This window comes from Chlamydotis macqueenii, chromosome 4 (assembly GCF_036417535.1).
Source record: "Chlamydotis macqueenii isolate bChlMac1 chromosome 4, bChlMac1.mat, whole genome shotgun sequence".
In the NCBI taxonomy this organism is placed as follows: domain Eukaryota; kingdom Metazoa; phylum Chordata; class Aves; order Otidiformes; family Otididae; genus Chlamydotis; species Chlamydotis macqueenii.
This window is the reverse complement of record NC_141559.1, coordinates 38,992,191-39,005,422: the sequence shown is the minus strand read 5'-3', so window position 1 is coordinate 39,005,422 and position 13,232 is coordinate 38,992,191. Positions and strand designations below refer to the sequence as shown.

Below are 13,232 nucleotides of genomic sequence, written 5' to 3'. Positions count from 1 at the left end.
CATATGTTTTAGGCTCAACAGGACAAGAAAGGATTGATAACAGGAAATTAAATGGAAATAAAAGTAGAATCCAATATTCCACAACACTGATTTTTTAAAATGAACACTTTAAATACTACAGTGCAGCAACTGAAGTAAGTTTTAGAATACTTAAGTCACAATGACAAGATGATAAAATGGATAAAAGGAAAGATGCAGAAGAAAAAGAGGAAGAGCAAGCCATGAAAAGTAGAGCAGATGATCTGCCATTTTTTTTTTTTAAAGTTTAGTTTAAATTACAGTGATAGTACAGCTCCTTAAAAATTAGCCCACTAGCATGTCAAAAAAAGTAAAACCCTGGACTTATACATTTTATCCTATATTTGCACTCCTTTTGTGCAGTTTTTCCTAGCATAGTATTTATGTGCTATTGCTCATCTAGTCCCAATGTGACTGTCATTAGAGGTTTAGAAATGCACCAGTGTCAGTAGTCACGTGTTTAATGAGCTAGTGACAAAAAACGCCTAATAAACGTGGTCTGATATACACCATCTGCACAAAGAATTGGAGGTTAGATTAAAAACACTGAAAAGAAATGGAGTATATTAAACAAACAAATGGTTAAATGGAATACAGAACTGCTAGATCTCCCAGGTAAGTTTACTGCATACTTCAAAGACAAACAATGTATTTGAACAGCCAATGTGAACAAGCTTTACTGTATCTCAGTGAACTGGATAAAGGTCAGTATACACACACAGACACACTCTCTTCACTTTAAACAGGACTGAGCTCAAGAGTAACTTTGCCTTAACTTTAAATTAATCAAGTTTTAGACTTGCTGTTTGATCACATACCAAACAAACGACCAAACGTTCAAGATCACATTTAACACCTATGTGTTTTCCTGCCATTCAAAGTGCTTTGGCTGTTTTCAAAGGCTATGTAGATTAGTAGCTGGCTAGAAAACAGATTATAGCCTGTATCATATGCTATGAGGGAGGTTATAATCTATTTTATGTCAGCGTTGCATAGAGTTTCTGATAGGACATTTTGTAGTTAACTTTAAAGTATTCAAGCAAGTGGAATCATTTGAGTATTTAAATTAAGCCAGAAATACATTTCTTCCTCACATGCTGTGCGTTTTAAATCAACTTTAAGATACAAAGTAATGACCTTAGCCAGGAGGAGAAGGGGACCAAGATTAACAGACCAGTCTGACCCATTTACCCTCTTAAGCAGATGATCACCCATCAGCTGATGATGCTCAGTCTTACCGATTTGGCACAATGACATACTCGCAGTGTGACTGAAATAGAGATTGCTGGGTTTTAAGCATCTTCGTAAGTAACTTCTACAAGTAACAACTATTCATATATATAGCTAGTGATTCTACAATAAACTACGCTACTCTGACAGGCTGAAGCTGCCAGTTGTAACAAAAGCTTCAAAACAAACAAACAAACAAACGAAATAATTTGGGGGGGCGGGGGGGGAGAAAAACCTGAAAACCCATATCAGACTCAAAACCCGCCAAAACAACCACAAAACAGAAAATACTATTATTGTTTTATTTGTCTTAAAATTACCTAAGTTTGCTGGAAGCATTACTCCACAATTTGCGTGCCAGGAGAGCAGCACAAAGAATTTACATCTTCACAACATCTACTCTTCCTTTTATGCATGTCACCAAAACTCATATGGCCATATATTACCAAGTCAGTCTTACACTTTACAGCATAGTTAGCCAAAGTGGAGTTGTTTTAATTCACGTAAAACCAACAATTTTACTAATCCAAACACCAAAGGAAGACGAGGACATTTAGAGACATTCTAGACATCACAGGAACAAGGGGACTGCACAATCAGGGCTAACAACAAAAAGCAATCCCAATTGGAAAAGGCTAAGGAAATATCCACTTTAAACAGGTACAGGTTGCTTGCTTTGAAAGCAAATCAGGGCTAAGTTGTTATGTTTCAATACCATATTTATATTATTAACACCAAATACCAGGTATGTGTTCACAGGCTTTTTGGAATCTCACTCTTGCTGCAGGTATCACGGAATCGAGACCAAGTAAAAGATCACAACTAAGATTAATAAGTTGACTCTGTCATTTTAAAATTCCTGCTTTTGGGAAGGAAAACTAGAGATCAGTATGACAAAAGCAAAATTAGCATTTCATACCTGAACCACAGCTTCATCAATTTTGCGGACTGCTTTGGAATCAAACAAGACCTGTCTGCCTCTCCTCTCACAGTCTTGGTAAACTATCAGGCGGATTTCATTCAGGTCAAACTCTGAAGAGGACCAGCTGCAGATTATAAACACAAGATGTTAAAATAGCGTGCTTACTTTACAGGCTTAAGTGAAGAAACAGGTATTCGGCAAATACATCTTTTACTCAGCATTTACAAGAAACAGGCTACGATCACAGAACTATGACCAAAAAGAACTCGAAGGAGCATCTAAGACAAACGCCACTGATACACAAGCAGTCACAGCCAGACCAACTTTCATTCAACCTTTCTTCAAAATTTTCCAGAACAGTAACACAAAACTTTGTCTCAGCAATCTACTCCAGGGGCTTAAGTACTCTTAAATTTACTCCCTTCTCTGTACACAGTCTGGATCATCCTTACTGCAAGGTAAGCATACTATTTTGTGCAATTCCTTCAGTGGCAACAAAAACCAGATTATCATCCTCTTCACTACAGCCTTTCACAAGCTCAAGGCTTATACACGCTCCCTTATCCTTCTCTCCTCTAAACAACTCAAACCCAAATCCTTTTGACCTATTCCTATCAATATAAGTGATGATTTTTCCAAAGTTTAATTCCTGTAACTGAAAGACAAGTTCACGTTGTTATTTTTCCCCTTTCTTTTCAGAAGCATTTCAGGGTTTACAAAGCAATCATGATTACCAAGACTTGATCTCCAACTACAATGAAACTCATTTAGTAGATGAAACCAAGATACCACTGAAATGCAATCTGAAGCAAAAAAACTCTCCCAAGCCAGGATCTGCCCCTCTCTCAGTGACACACCACGGCACACGACTTGCTTCCTCGCGCTACTGCAGGAAGCTGAGGAGCACAACCGATCATGGCTGTGATGGTAAGAGACTATTTCCTAATTCCAAAAGGAGTCTGTCTGCACATCACAGCACGGAGGCTTGCTTGGCCTCGGGTTCTGCTATGGAAAATGCTTTTCATGTTACATAGCTGACAAGCTGAGATTAATGTAGAAAACCTAGTACAGCGTAAAGCAGTGCCACACAGCACCAGTGCTCAGTCATATTGCCTCATCGCTGACCTGGATGGACCACATCTAGGGGGTAAGAGTACAAGTGTTATTAATAGTTGTTGGTTTAACAAATTGCAAAATAGACTTCAGTCAAGGACACACTGATCTCCTACCCAAAAGGATGTTTCATTTAGGAATCTTCCCAAACTACGTGCTACAGTGAAGAAAGGTAGAGAACTGAGGGAAAAGCACAAAAACTCTATATAGCTGAAAGACAAGAATTTCTGAAGCTATTTGTTTCATTCCACACTCTCTTAACAGCCAAAAAATCAATAGTGAGGTAAACACCATCAACTCCTGCTAGCGTCAGTAAGGTAACCATGGGCAACTGCTCTAGAAGTGCACTCAGAGACTTGCAAGTTTAAAATCACAGTAAGTAAAGCCAGCTTAATTTCTTCTTTGTGCATCATCTCACATTTCAGAGATCAACTCCCCTTTCTGTGTAGCTAGAATGAAAAATAAACCTAAATAGGCACCTTTTTCAAAGCTGAAAAACCTCACAAATCTGGAAGGTTTTATTCGATTTTTAAATACCTTGGGACAGGATAAGCCAGATACCTACCGCTGTAGGTTGACTGTAAGGTTCTCCGATACAAGTATACTCTATATACATAACACACACGAGTCCAGCACACATCAAAGCCAGATCATGGAATGATCTAAAGGCTGTTTTGCCATTAACAGTGAGGAAACTTGTTGATGTGTTTCTACCATGTTGCATCCAAAATGCTAGGAGTGTCAGGCAGACTTCTTTTCAACTCTTCCTTTTCAAAGGGAGTCACAGCATTAAGTTAACCTGCATGAGATCAGACCTGATACCATTGTTGACAGTTGCCCAACAAGGATCCTACACACCTCACATATACAGAGAGCTGCAACTACACCATCTGTTTTCAAAGTCTGTTACTAGGTTCTCAGCCCGCTCACTGCCTGTGCAACGCTATTACAAAATCCAGTTACACAGAATGCAAGAGAAGTCAGAGCCATCAGACTTCATTCTAGTTTGCCGCATGAATCTGATGCTCTTCAGGACCAGATACTCTGATACCTCTTCAGTCACACAGCTGCCCACCGATGCTAAAAGTATGCTCAATACTTGTGCTGCATGAATTTAGGATTCCTTATGAAAAGGTGAACTCCCACATTCTGCACTAAACCAAGATTCACGTTGTTTGTAAGATGCCAGCTTCTGTCTAAGACATGAACTGGGTTTTGTATCAAATGCGAAGTAGAAGCCAATTTAACAGCCTGCTGAAGTGCCTTTTCCACCCAGCACACTAGAATTGCATATTGCTGCAGTCTTTCAGAACTTCAGATTCCAGTACCAGACAGCAATAAGCTAAGAAGTTACACCAAATCTATCATACAGAGCTTTTTGTAACTAATAGACCAAATCTAGGGAACTAACTTCAGATAATGCTTCTTACACTACTAACCAAATATCAAACTTATGTTTTACTGAAGCCTTTGCTTTCAGGCTTTGAATTATTCACGACACAGATGCAGTTCCTGCAGCAGTCCTACCCGCTAGAGAAGAGATCCATCCTACTAAAACTTCATTTGATAAAATCAAGCAAATCTACAGGCAATTTATACAGGCATAAAAACCCGAAGTCTCATTACTTCCACATGGAATCTAGCACCAGAACCAAGACTAATCAGATGACTGGGATGTTTTTACCGTCACAAAAGCTAATGAGCAGATTGCTTACAGTACTTCCATCCTTTATTTTTTAAGCCAGCTTATATAACACACAGCCCCGAAAACAGGGACAGGAGGAGTATTCAATAATCTCCTAAAAGCAGAGTATTGAAGAATACAGTCAGTACACAGACTCATTGGTTAACTCCATTTTCACACGCTTGAAAACCAAAACCTCAAACCATTACACACTTATCTCTGTCAGCTTCTTGCTTACTTAGCAATGCTGAAAGGCATGTGCTTTGTTTCTTCTTCACATACAGTTTTTGAAGAAGAGGCAAGATTCTCTTGCACAATCTATCAGCTAATGAAGAAAACCCACCACACTTCTGCATTGTATAGCTTCTCATTCCTTTAGGTGTTAGAAAGTAACAGCTTAAGGGTTCAACTAAAAAGAAAAAACCTTTCACTCTTCCATCAGTTGCTTCTAAAAAGTAAGGCCAAAAATATCTGAAATAAACAAGAGATATTTTAGCCTGTTTTTTCTTAAGGAAAAAAGGCTCCTATGCTCACAGGCAACCTATATGCATATAGTTCACCTTGCCCAATTATTTGTTAATTCACTAATCAACGTCAACCACCAAGTTTGACCAAGGGATACATATTGCTATCCTCCAAAAAGAAATTGTGAAGGAGACTATAGCATGGACCTGTTGGAGTGAGTCCAGAGGAGGGCCACGAAGATGATAAGAGGGCTGGAGCACCTCTCCTGTGAGGACAGGCTGAGAGAGTTGGGGCTGTTCAGCCTGGAGGAGAGAAGGCTCCAGGGAGACCTTATAGCGGTCTTCCAGTACCTAAAGGGAGTCTACAGGAAAGCTGGGAAGGGAACTTTCGCCAGAGATATGTAGTGATATGACAAGAAGTAATGGTTTTAAATTGGAAGAGGGTAGGTTTAGATTAGACATAAGGAAGACATACTTTACTGCGAGGGTGGTGAGGCACTGGAACAGGTTGCCTGGAGAAGTTGGGGATACCGCATCCCTGGAAGCATTCAAGGCCAGGTTGCATGTGGCTTTGAGTGACCTGGTCTAGTGGGAGGTGTCCCTGCCTAGGACAGGGGGGGTTGGAACTAGATGATCTTTAAGGTCCCTTCGACCCTAAACCATTCTATGATAAGACTCTTTCCCCTCCCCCTACAAGGCCACAATATGAACTAATGTTAACTTTAAGGCAACAAAAAAAATCCTCATGATGCTTTTGTGGTAGAGGATGGGGAAGAGAAGATTCTGAAAGCATTATGTGAAAAGCTTGCACTAGAATTTGCACATCATTAGGCTGAATTTTCCATTTTCATGGACAACTCTGTAACAAAATTATTAATTCTTCCGCTTATGGACTAGAAAGCAAACCCTCAACACACTTACAAAAAGCCCCTTATTTTCCAGCTGCACCACATTTTGAGATTCTAACAGTCTACTCCATGTTCAATTATAACAAATATTGATGTTTACTCATATCAGAAGTGCCCTTCCAGCTCTTCACCATCAATCCCGACACTCTCCTACTTCATGTCTTAAGATACAGTTGATTTCCTTATACTCATTTGGTAAAATGTACATTGGCACACTGTTGTTTCCTTTTTCCATTTCTATCTACAACGGCTTACCCAACCATAGGTAAGTACAGAAGGAAGCTATGTGAAAGCTACATAATAAGAGTAGTTTTGCATACGTATCTACTGCTGAAAGTGTTCCTTCTGATTACAAATACATAAACTCCAGGATAAGCTTCATGTTTCTGATTAATTTTTAGCACAAATAAATGCGCTACAATCACTACTTTTGGATAACAACTGTTACTTCTTTCAGTCAGCTTAATAAAAAAAAGCCTTCAAAAATAAATTTCACTGAACTGAAACATCATTTGCCTTAGCTCCGTTTATATAAAAATTTTCTCATTCTGCTTATACAAGAAAGATTTTACTTGTTCAATTCTTGTTTAAGAACTACTTAATAAATAGAATGATAAGAGATCTGTGCTGAAGGAATATATATTGCTATTGACTTATAAAACAAATGTTTCAAATAAAATGAATAAAATTATACTACAGGTTTTTTTCAGCCACCTGAGTGTCAACATACTGCAAAATGACAAAACAGGCTTCCGATAACATTACAGCCCTAGAAAGCTACAGAAGCGAAGAGACTGACAGCTAACTGAAATGTTTTACTTTGGCTTGAAAACAAATGTATTATGCCAGGTCCTACATATTCTTAGAAATTAGCTAAATTAAATCAATAAGAGCTTATGCAGATGTTCATATTTCAGGTTAAGTGTAGCTATTTTGATGGAACATAACGTTTTCTTACTGGACCATAAAAGCCACATTTTGTTACAATGTGACCCTTCCTAAGTCCACTCTGGTAACTGCTATATCATTCTGCAGAGTTCTCTGCAGCAGGAGCAGCTTGTCCCAGCACATGAAAATGGATCAGAAATGTAGCCGGAAAAAGGAAGGAACAAGTAGAAGGCAATGAAACCTCCACCTCTTGGTGGCAGCATGAATTATACTAACCCTCTTCATCCACAGAGTGTATACCTTCAGGAAACGGCACAAAGACAATGTTTCCTATATGTTCTAAGTAAGTATTGAGGCTAGTTAGAATGTTAATTGAGTTTTCATGTTCCCAAGTCAGTTTTCTGCCTGCTTAGTGAGCTGAACTCACTCCCTAAGAGGAGCAAGTTCCAGAAAGACAGGAAAGGCCAAAAGCGAGCAAGAGGGGGAAAAGGACAAGAGTATGACGCCAGAAAGCAAAGGAAGAAGAGCAATGCGATTACTCCCTTCAGCGTCAGCAGTCCGTTTGAACAGCTCAGTTTATCCAGCCTCACCTTCAGAGTGGATCTTTCCTGCATGTGGAAGATACTAAAACTAACAATCATCACCTTCAAGTCAAAATAAATAAAATCAAGCTGTCTACATTCATACAACACAAGGATTACTAAAGATACTAAAACACTTTGGACATTTTTTATTTTTTTTTTCTGAAAGAAAGCCACAAGTTTTGAACAACTGACAGATATCCTGGCAAATTTTCTCCCCAGATTCCATATTAAGCTTACGCTTGCTTTATTTCTCTTAAATTGGCATATAAGCTACTTTCCTTTGGCTTGTTCAACAAGAAGATCTCTGTTACTTAGGGGAAAGCAGACTCATTTGCTTCTGGAAAAAAGTCACAGGAAGTTTGCCCCATTCTGTCCTGAATCAGTATTTTCAGTTAATATAGATCTCTAAACCTTGATCTTTACAAAGAAAGCTTTTGGTTCACCTTCATTATACTCAGCATACATGCAGTAACTGAAGAGTGACCTACAAATTTATATTTAAAAACTACTTCAGCTGACCTTAAAACATTTTTGAAAGTGACTAACCACTCACTACTTCAGTGCAACATCTATAGGCTAGAGAAATAAAAAGACTGAAACATATCTATATATCTATATTTTTTCCTGCTTTTTAGATCAGCAATCCTGAACATGGAGTACTTATTCTAACACCCTTGAGCATTAGAATTCAGAAAAAGCTGCCCTGAACCATATTTTCAACACGGTTACATACCAGTACACGCTGGTACACATCTGAAAAAGACACCACAAAGAAGTCAAAGAAACACCATTCATACTGCAGATTACTTTGATGTAATGCTTGATCTAGAGGTCATTTACAAGTAAAGCAGAGAGTTCTCCTCTCCATTCTTTTCCTACTTCACAGTATTCTCTCGTCTGCTCTGCACACTGTTACTACTCGACCCACTAACACAGACAAAAAAAAAAAAGAGGATAAACTAATTAGAAAACTAGAAAGAGAAAGTAAGATTATTTAACCTTAACTGAAAAGACAGACAGCTACCCTTCATGCCTCAGTTTGCATATACATAAATCTTACACATGACAGTCAAGAATGTAGATTCAGTTTCAAACAACAGGGAAGACTTTCTGGACTACCAGTCACCATCATCAAGAATAAGCTTCTAATACAACTTTTCCGATTATTTACAAAACAGCCTTTCAAGCATATGATTATAAATCTAGTATTAACTAAAAATGTCCATTTTCCATCAAATATCACATACATATATATATATATATATATATAAGTTAGATGCATACCTGTTTTGCAGCACTCTACTCACTTTGCTCACACAGCTGACACTTTGGTCTCTCAAAGATTTTCTAATCCTTTCATCCAATTTGGTACAACAGAGATTATTTCCAAGTTGTACATCGTTGTTATTTCTCGCTCTTTCTATTTGTCCCCCTGTGCCATTTGTAGCTTTTGGTGTACCCCCACACATATTTTTTTGCTACAAATCCTCTCGTAAAGCTCCCTCAAATAAACTAAACAGAGGTACAGCCTCAAGCGGATTTCTTTACTACAGATCAACCATTAACGATGGTAATTTACCATCGGCTTTCTTGCCAGGAACACAGTCTGCTGAATTTCCTCTTAGGGGAAAAAAAGGCAAAAATATCTTCATATATTCTATAAGCCATTAATGCAGAAAGACAGCTGTAGCTAATGTACTGCTGCAATTAATCCAGACAGAGGAGTAGACATGACTTTCAAGTTCCAGAAGCCATCATAGACTTGCTCTTGCTGCTGTTAGATTTTTTCCTACCAAGCCCGGTGCAAAGCTGTAGCAAATACAACAGCTAATATTGACTTAAACTATGTTTGTTTCCTGGTATGTGATTAGGTAGCTGGCAATTATGTAGTCACAAGACTGAACCATATGGCCTCTTTTAAAAAAAAAAAAAAAAAAAAAAAAAAAAAAAAAAAAAGCATAGTTGCTTTTGCAGTGACTCGCCCTTAGTTGCAGGGTTGTTCTAACAGTGGCTACAACACCCTGTTAATGGCTCTCATGTGAGCAAGTGTCATCTGACAAGCCCTAGCAACCTCATATAGCTCAGGAGCAAATAAGAATCTGTCATCATTGCCATATGGTTATCACTTTAAAAAAAATTACCAACACCAAAAAACACAGTAGTTATTCTGCACTGTAATGCTTTACTTTTAAGGACAAATAGTATTTACACTTGGCTAGAAATCTGAAACTACTACTTTGGAAAGCTTTTTTTAAAAAGTAGCATGGGAAACAAACCACCAAAATGTTTGCCACAGACACCAAGTTGGTGGATGAGAACCTATAGGCACATGTTTGAAACAATTTAATGGCAGTATTGACGACAAAAATTATAATAAAATACTTCTGATGAAGAAAATTTAAGTTTTTAAATAGAACGAAAGAACCTGACATTTTGTTCAAGCTCAGGCAATTCCACTGCAGAACAAAGTCCTCTTCCCCATCCCTGCTTTAAAAAAAAATTGTCCATACTTGTCTGCTCATAATTCATGTGTTACATAGCTTTCCCCACACCAGTGAAATTTTAGACATTTTATAACAGCCACAGTGCTAGTTCCCTTTCAGATTAAAAAGTGAAAATAACTTTGCTAATGGTCATCCAGAAATACAGCAGTAGAATTGGAAAACACAGTAAGATTTCAAAACCCAGTGCTACGTGCCACCTGCTAAATAGCACAGCACCCTTCTTAAAAGGATTTTGTAATCTCAGTAAACCCCAGCCTCTAAACACTGGACAAAAGTCAAGCGGAAAACTAGAACACGGTTAGATTCAACAACTTGCTCAGTGGCAGAGGGAAGCCTATGGCAATAAAAACCCTCAGTTTCAATTCCCAGAGTAGTGACAAGTACTAGATCACAATTACTCCTTCTCCCAAGTGAGGGAAACAAGTGAAAAGCTTTGGCCTGTTCTCAAGTTATTTAAACCATCTAGGAGAGAGCAGCTCCTAGCCCTCACCTCATTGAGGAGGACTACCTTAAACATCAGTGTTCCTAGTCACCTTTGAAGTGCAAATGAAACAAGCAACTGATGGCCAAGTTCCTACACTTCGACTAAGATCAACAACTGATAGCATTCACTTCTGTCTTATCTTTTCCCCAAACAAAAACCAAAACAAGATTCTGAAACATTCAGTTAAATGACCACAATACTGGATTCACGTCCAACACCAGAAGTAGGAACTCCTAATGCTTCACAACACTACCTCATCTGTAGATGAGGTCATCTGTAGAATACTATAAATCCCAGAGTACCTAGGGAATTACCACCAAAAATCCACAGAACAGTTTCTGAAAGAAATGTAAACCCACACATGGAAAACACCCGGAGTCCAAGCAGTGGATAATACAGAAAATGGAAGAAAGTGCCCTGCTCTCCAGACAAAATCCTCTGGGAAGCTGAGTTTAATCACTCTTTTTCTAGGCTTATGTGACAGCATGTCACCTGCTCTGTTTGTAGGTCATTTCCTATCCTTCACCTCCACTGCAAGACAACTGCCTAAATGATTTCAGCTCAAGGCAACACTTTAGTATGAAAACTTAGGGTGGAGGAAAGAGGACATATATATGATGGAGTTATCTAATTAAGATTAATTTTCTGCAGAAGTTACAGCTACCCACTAAAACTTCAATAATGTTTTCAAATCTAACAGAATATTTGCAGAGTCCTCAGTAAGGTTTTATCTTCTAAATAGCTTTTAGAAGCAAGCTAGAGGAGTGTAGGAAAACAGAAAAGTTGAATCATACCTGCTGTTTCAGTGAGCATTTGTTTCTGCAAAACATACACTTAGCAAAATTGATACATAGAAAATGCCTACGACCCAGACATTCAGGATGAGTGCCAAAACGCATGTTTAAAGGTGAACTGGAATCTATTTTGGATTACTTAATGATGAATTTCCCTCTTTTAGTCTGTTGAATAGCTTATGCAGAAGTTGTGGGTTCCCTTCCTCCCTCCCAATGTGAAGTATTTACCCCGCATTGCTCCTCCTCTTTTAAAACCTTGGCTATGGAAGAGTTGTGCCGATGCCACACCACATTCTTCTTCCACCACGATTTCAGGTACTCCTAATAAGGTAAAGCACTATTAACCTCAGATGAACCACCTTGTTCAAGCATGATACATGGTTACTAGTTTCACACAAGTTAGGCGGGATACATTGCAGATTAGTCATGCAACAAGCCAAGGAACATGTTATTTGCAGCACCTCTCTCTTTCTCTCTCTCCCTCTGTTTAGGTTTTCCTGTTTAAAGAGTCCTGCTGAAGAAAAATAAAGTTCCCTATATCAGATCACTACACAGAAAATTTACTTCTAAAAAAAAAAAAAGATAATACTATCTGTTACTGTATGAAAAGCAAAACAACATTGGATATATTCATTCACTGAAAAGTTAGAATTCCACAGACTACCTTCTTAGAGGAGGAGAATATACAAGGATTTCTGCATGGTTGGAAGCATTTTTTCATCATCTTCGTTGCTAGAAAGCAATACCATCACACTCATGCACAAAAAATGGCGACAAGAACCACACACACCTGATAGAGGCTAACAGATCTACACAAGTTAAAGTCACCAGAAATTGCACGCATCAGCATTCCACAAACATCAAGAGTACCCTATTAAAGCAGTGTTTCACAACTCAGACAACTTTCGTAAGTTTGGATTCACTGTTCATTGGCTCATCTACAAGTCAGAAGTTTGGGAGCTAGGTTTCATATAGTGCCTCAGTGATAATGTGGGAAAAAAAAAAAAAAACAAACAAAACCAAAACAACTCATACTACAAAAAACCCCAACCAAACAGAAAACCCAACAAGAATGTGTTTGAAGCAGCACCATAAACTGCACAGAAAGTGCTCACAGTTGCTAGCCTTAGAAATGGAATTCCTCAACAACAAAGGAAAGAGCCCATGACTTGTAATTGCACAAAGAAGTGCATATATTTGTTTTTCATCACGAAGAAAAGTGTGTTTATTTTTGTTAAACTAGAACTTTAAGCAAAGAAAGCTAAAGTACGCAATAAGGTTAGCATCCTAGATCCACCACCTAGTCTCCTCCTCAGTACAGAAAGCCTTGCTTAGTCCCAATCAACTTTCCTCCCTCACCCTTATAGCCTTAACAGTTAGGAGAGCTCAGTTTATCTAAATTAAGTAAAATATTTTGCAGAAGTTGTTTCACAGTAATAATCTTTATAATTTCAGAGAATTGAAGGTTTACTTGTTAATTTAATGCTCTTTAGGGTTTGGAGGAGCCCCCAGTAACCGACTCCCAGCTCTCACTGGAGCCAAACAGGCTGAGCCAAACGGCAGCTGCCGTCCGGGAGCAAGCGGTGCTCAGGCCAGCGTCTCTGCTGAGCACCGGGGCACAGGCCACCCGGCCAGCCGG

At 38.6% G+C, this 13,232-nt stretch overlaps 1 protein-coding gene across 2 annotated transcripts in view; it reads right to left on the bottom strand.

The window, feature by feature from the left end:
- FNIP2 (folliculin interacting protein 2) overlaps positions 1 to 13,232 on the bottom strand; it is a 52,400-nt gene that overhangs the window by 27,202 nt on the left and 11,966 nt on the right. For both annotated transcript variants that reach the window (XM_086747021.1, XM_086747022.1), the window contains exon 2: positions 2,168 to 2,294. In XM_086747021.1, the coding sequence (XP_086603147.1) occupies positions 2,168 to 2,294 (127 nt within the window). The remainder of the gene's footprint in view (positions 1 to 2,167; positions 2,295 to 13,232) is intronic.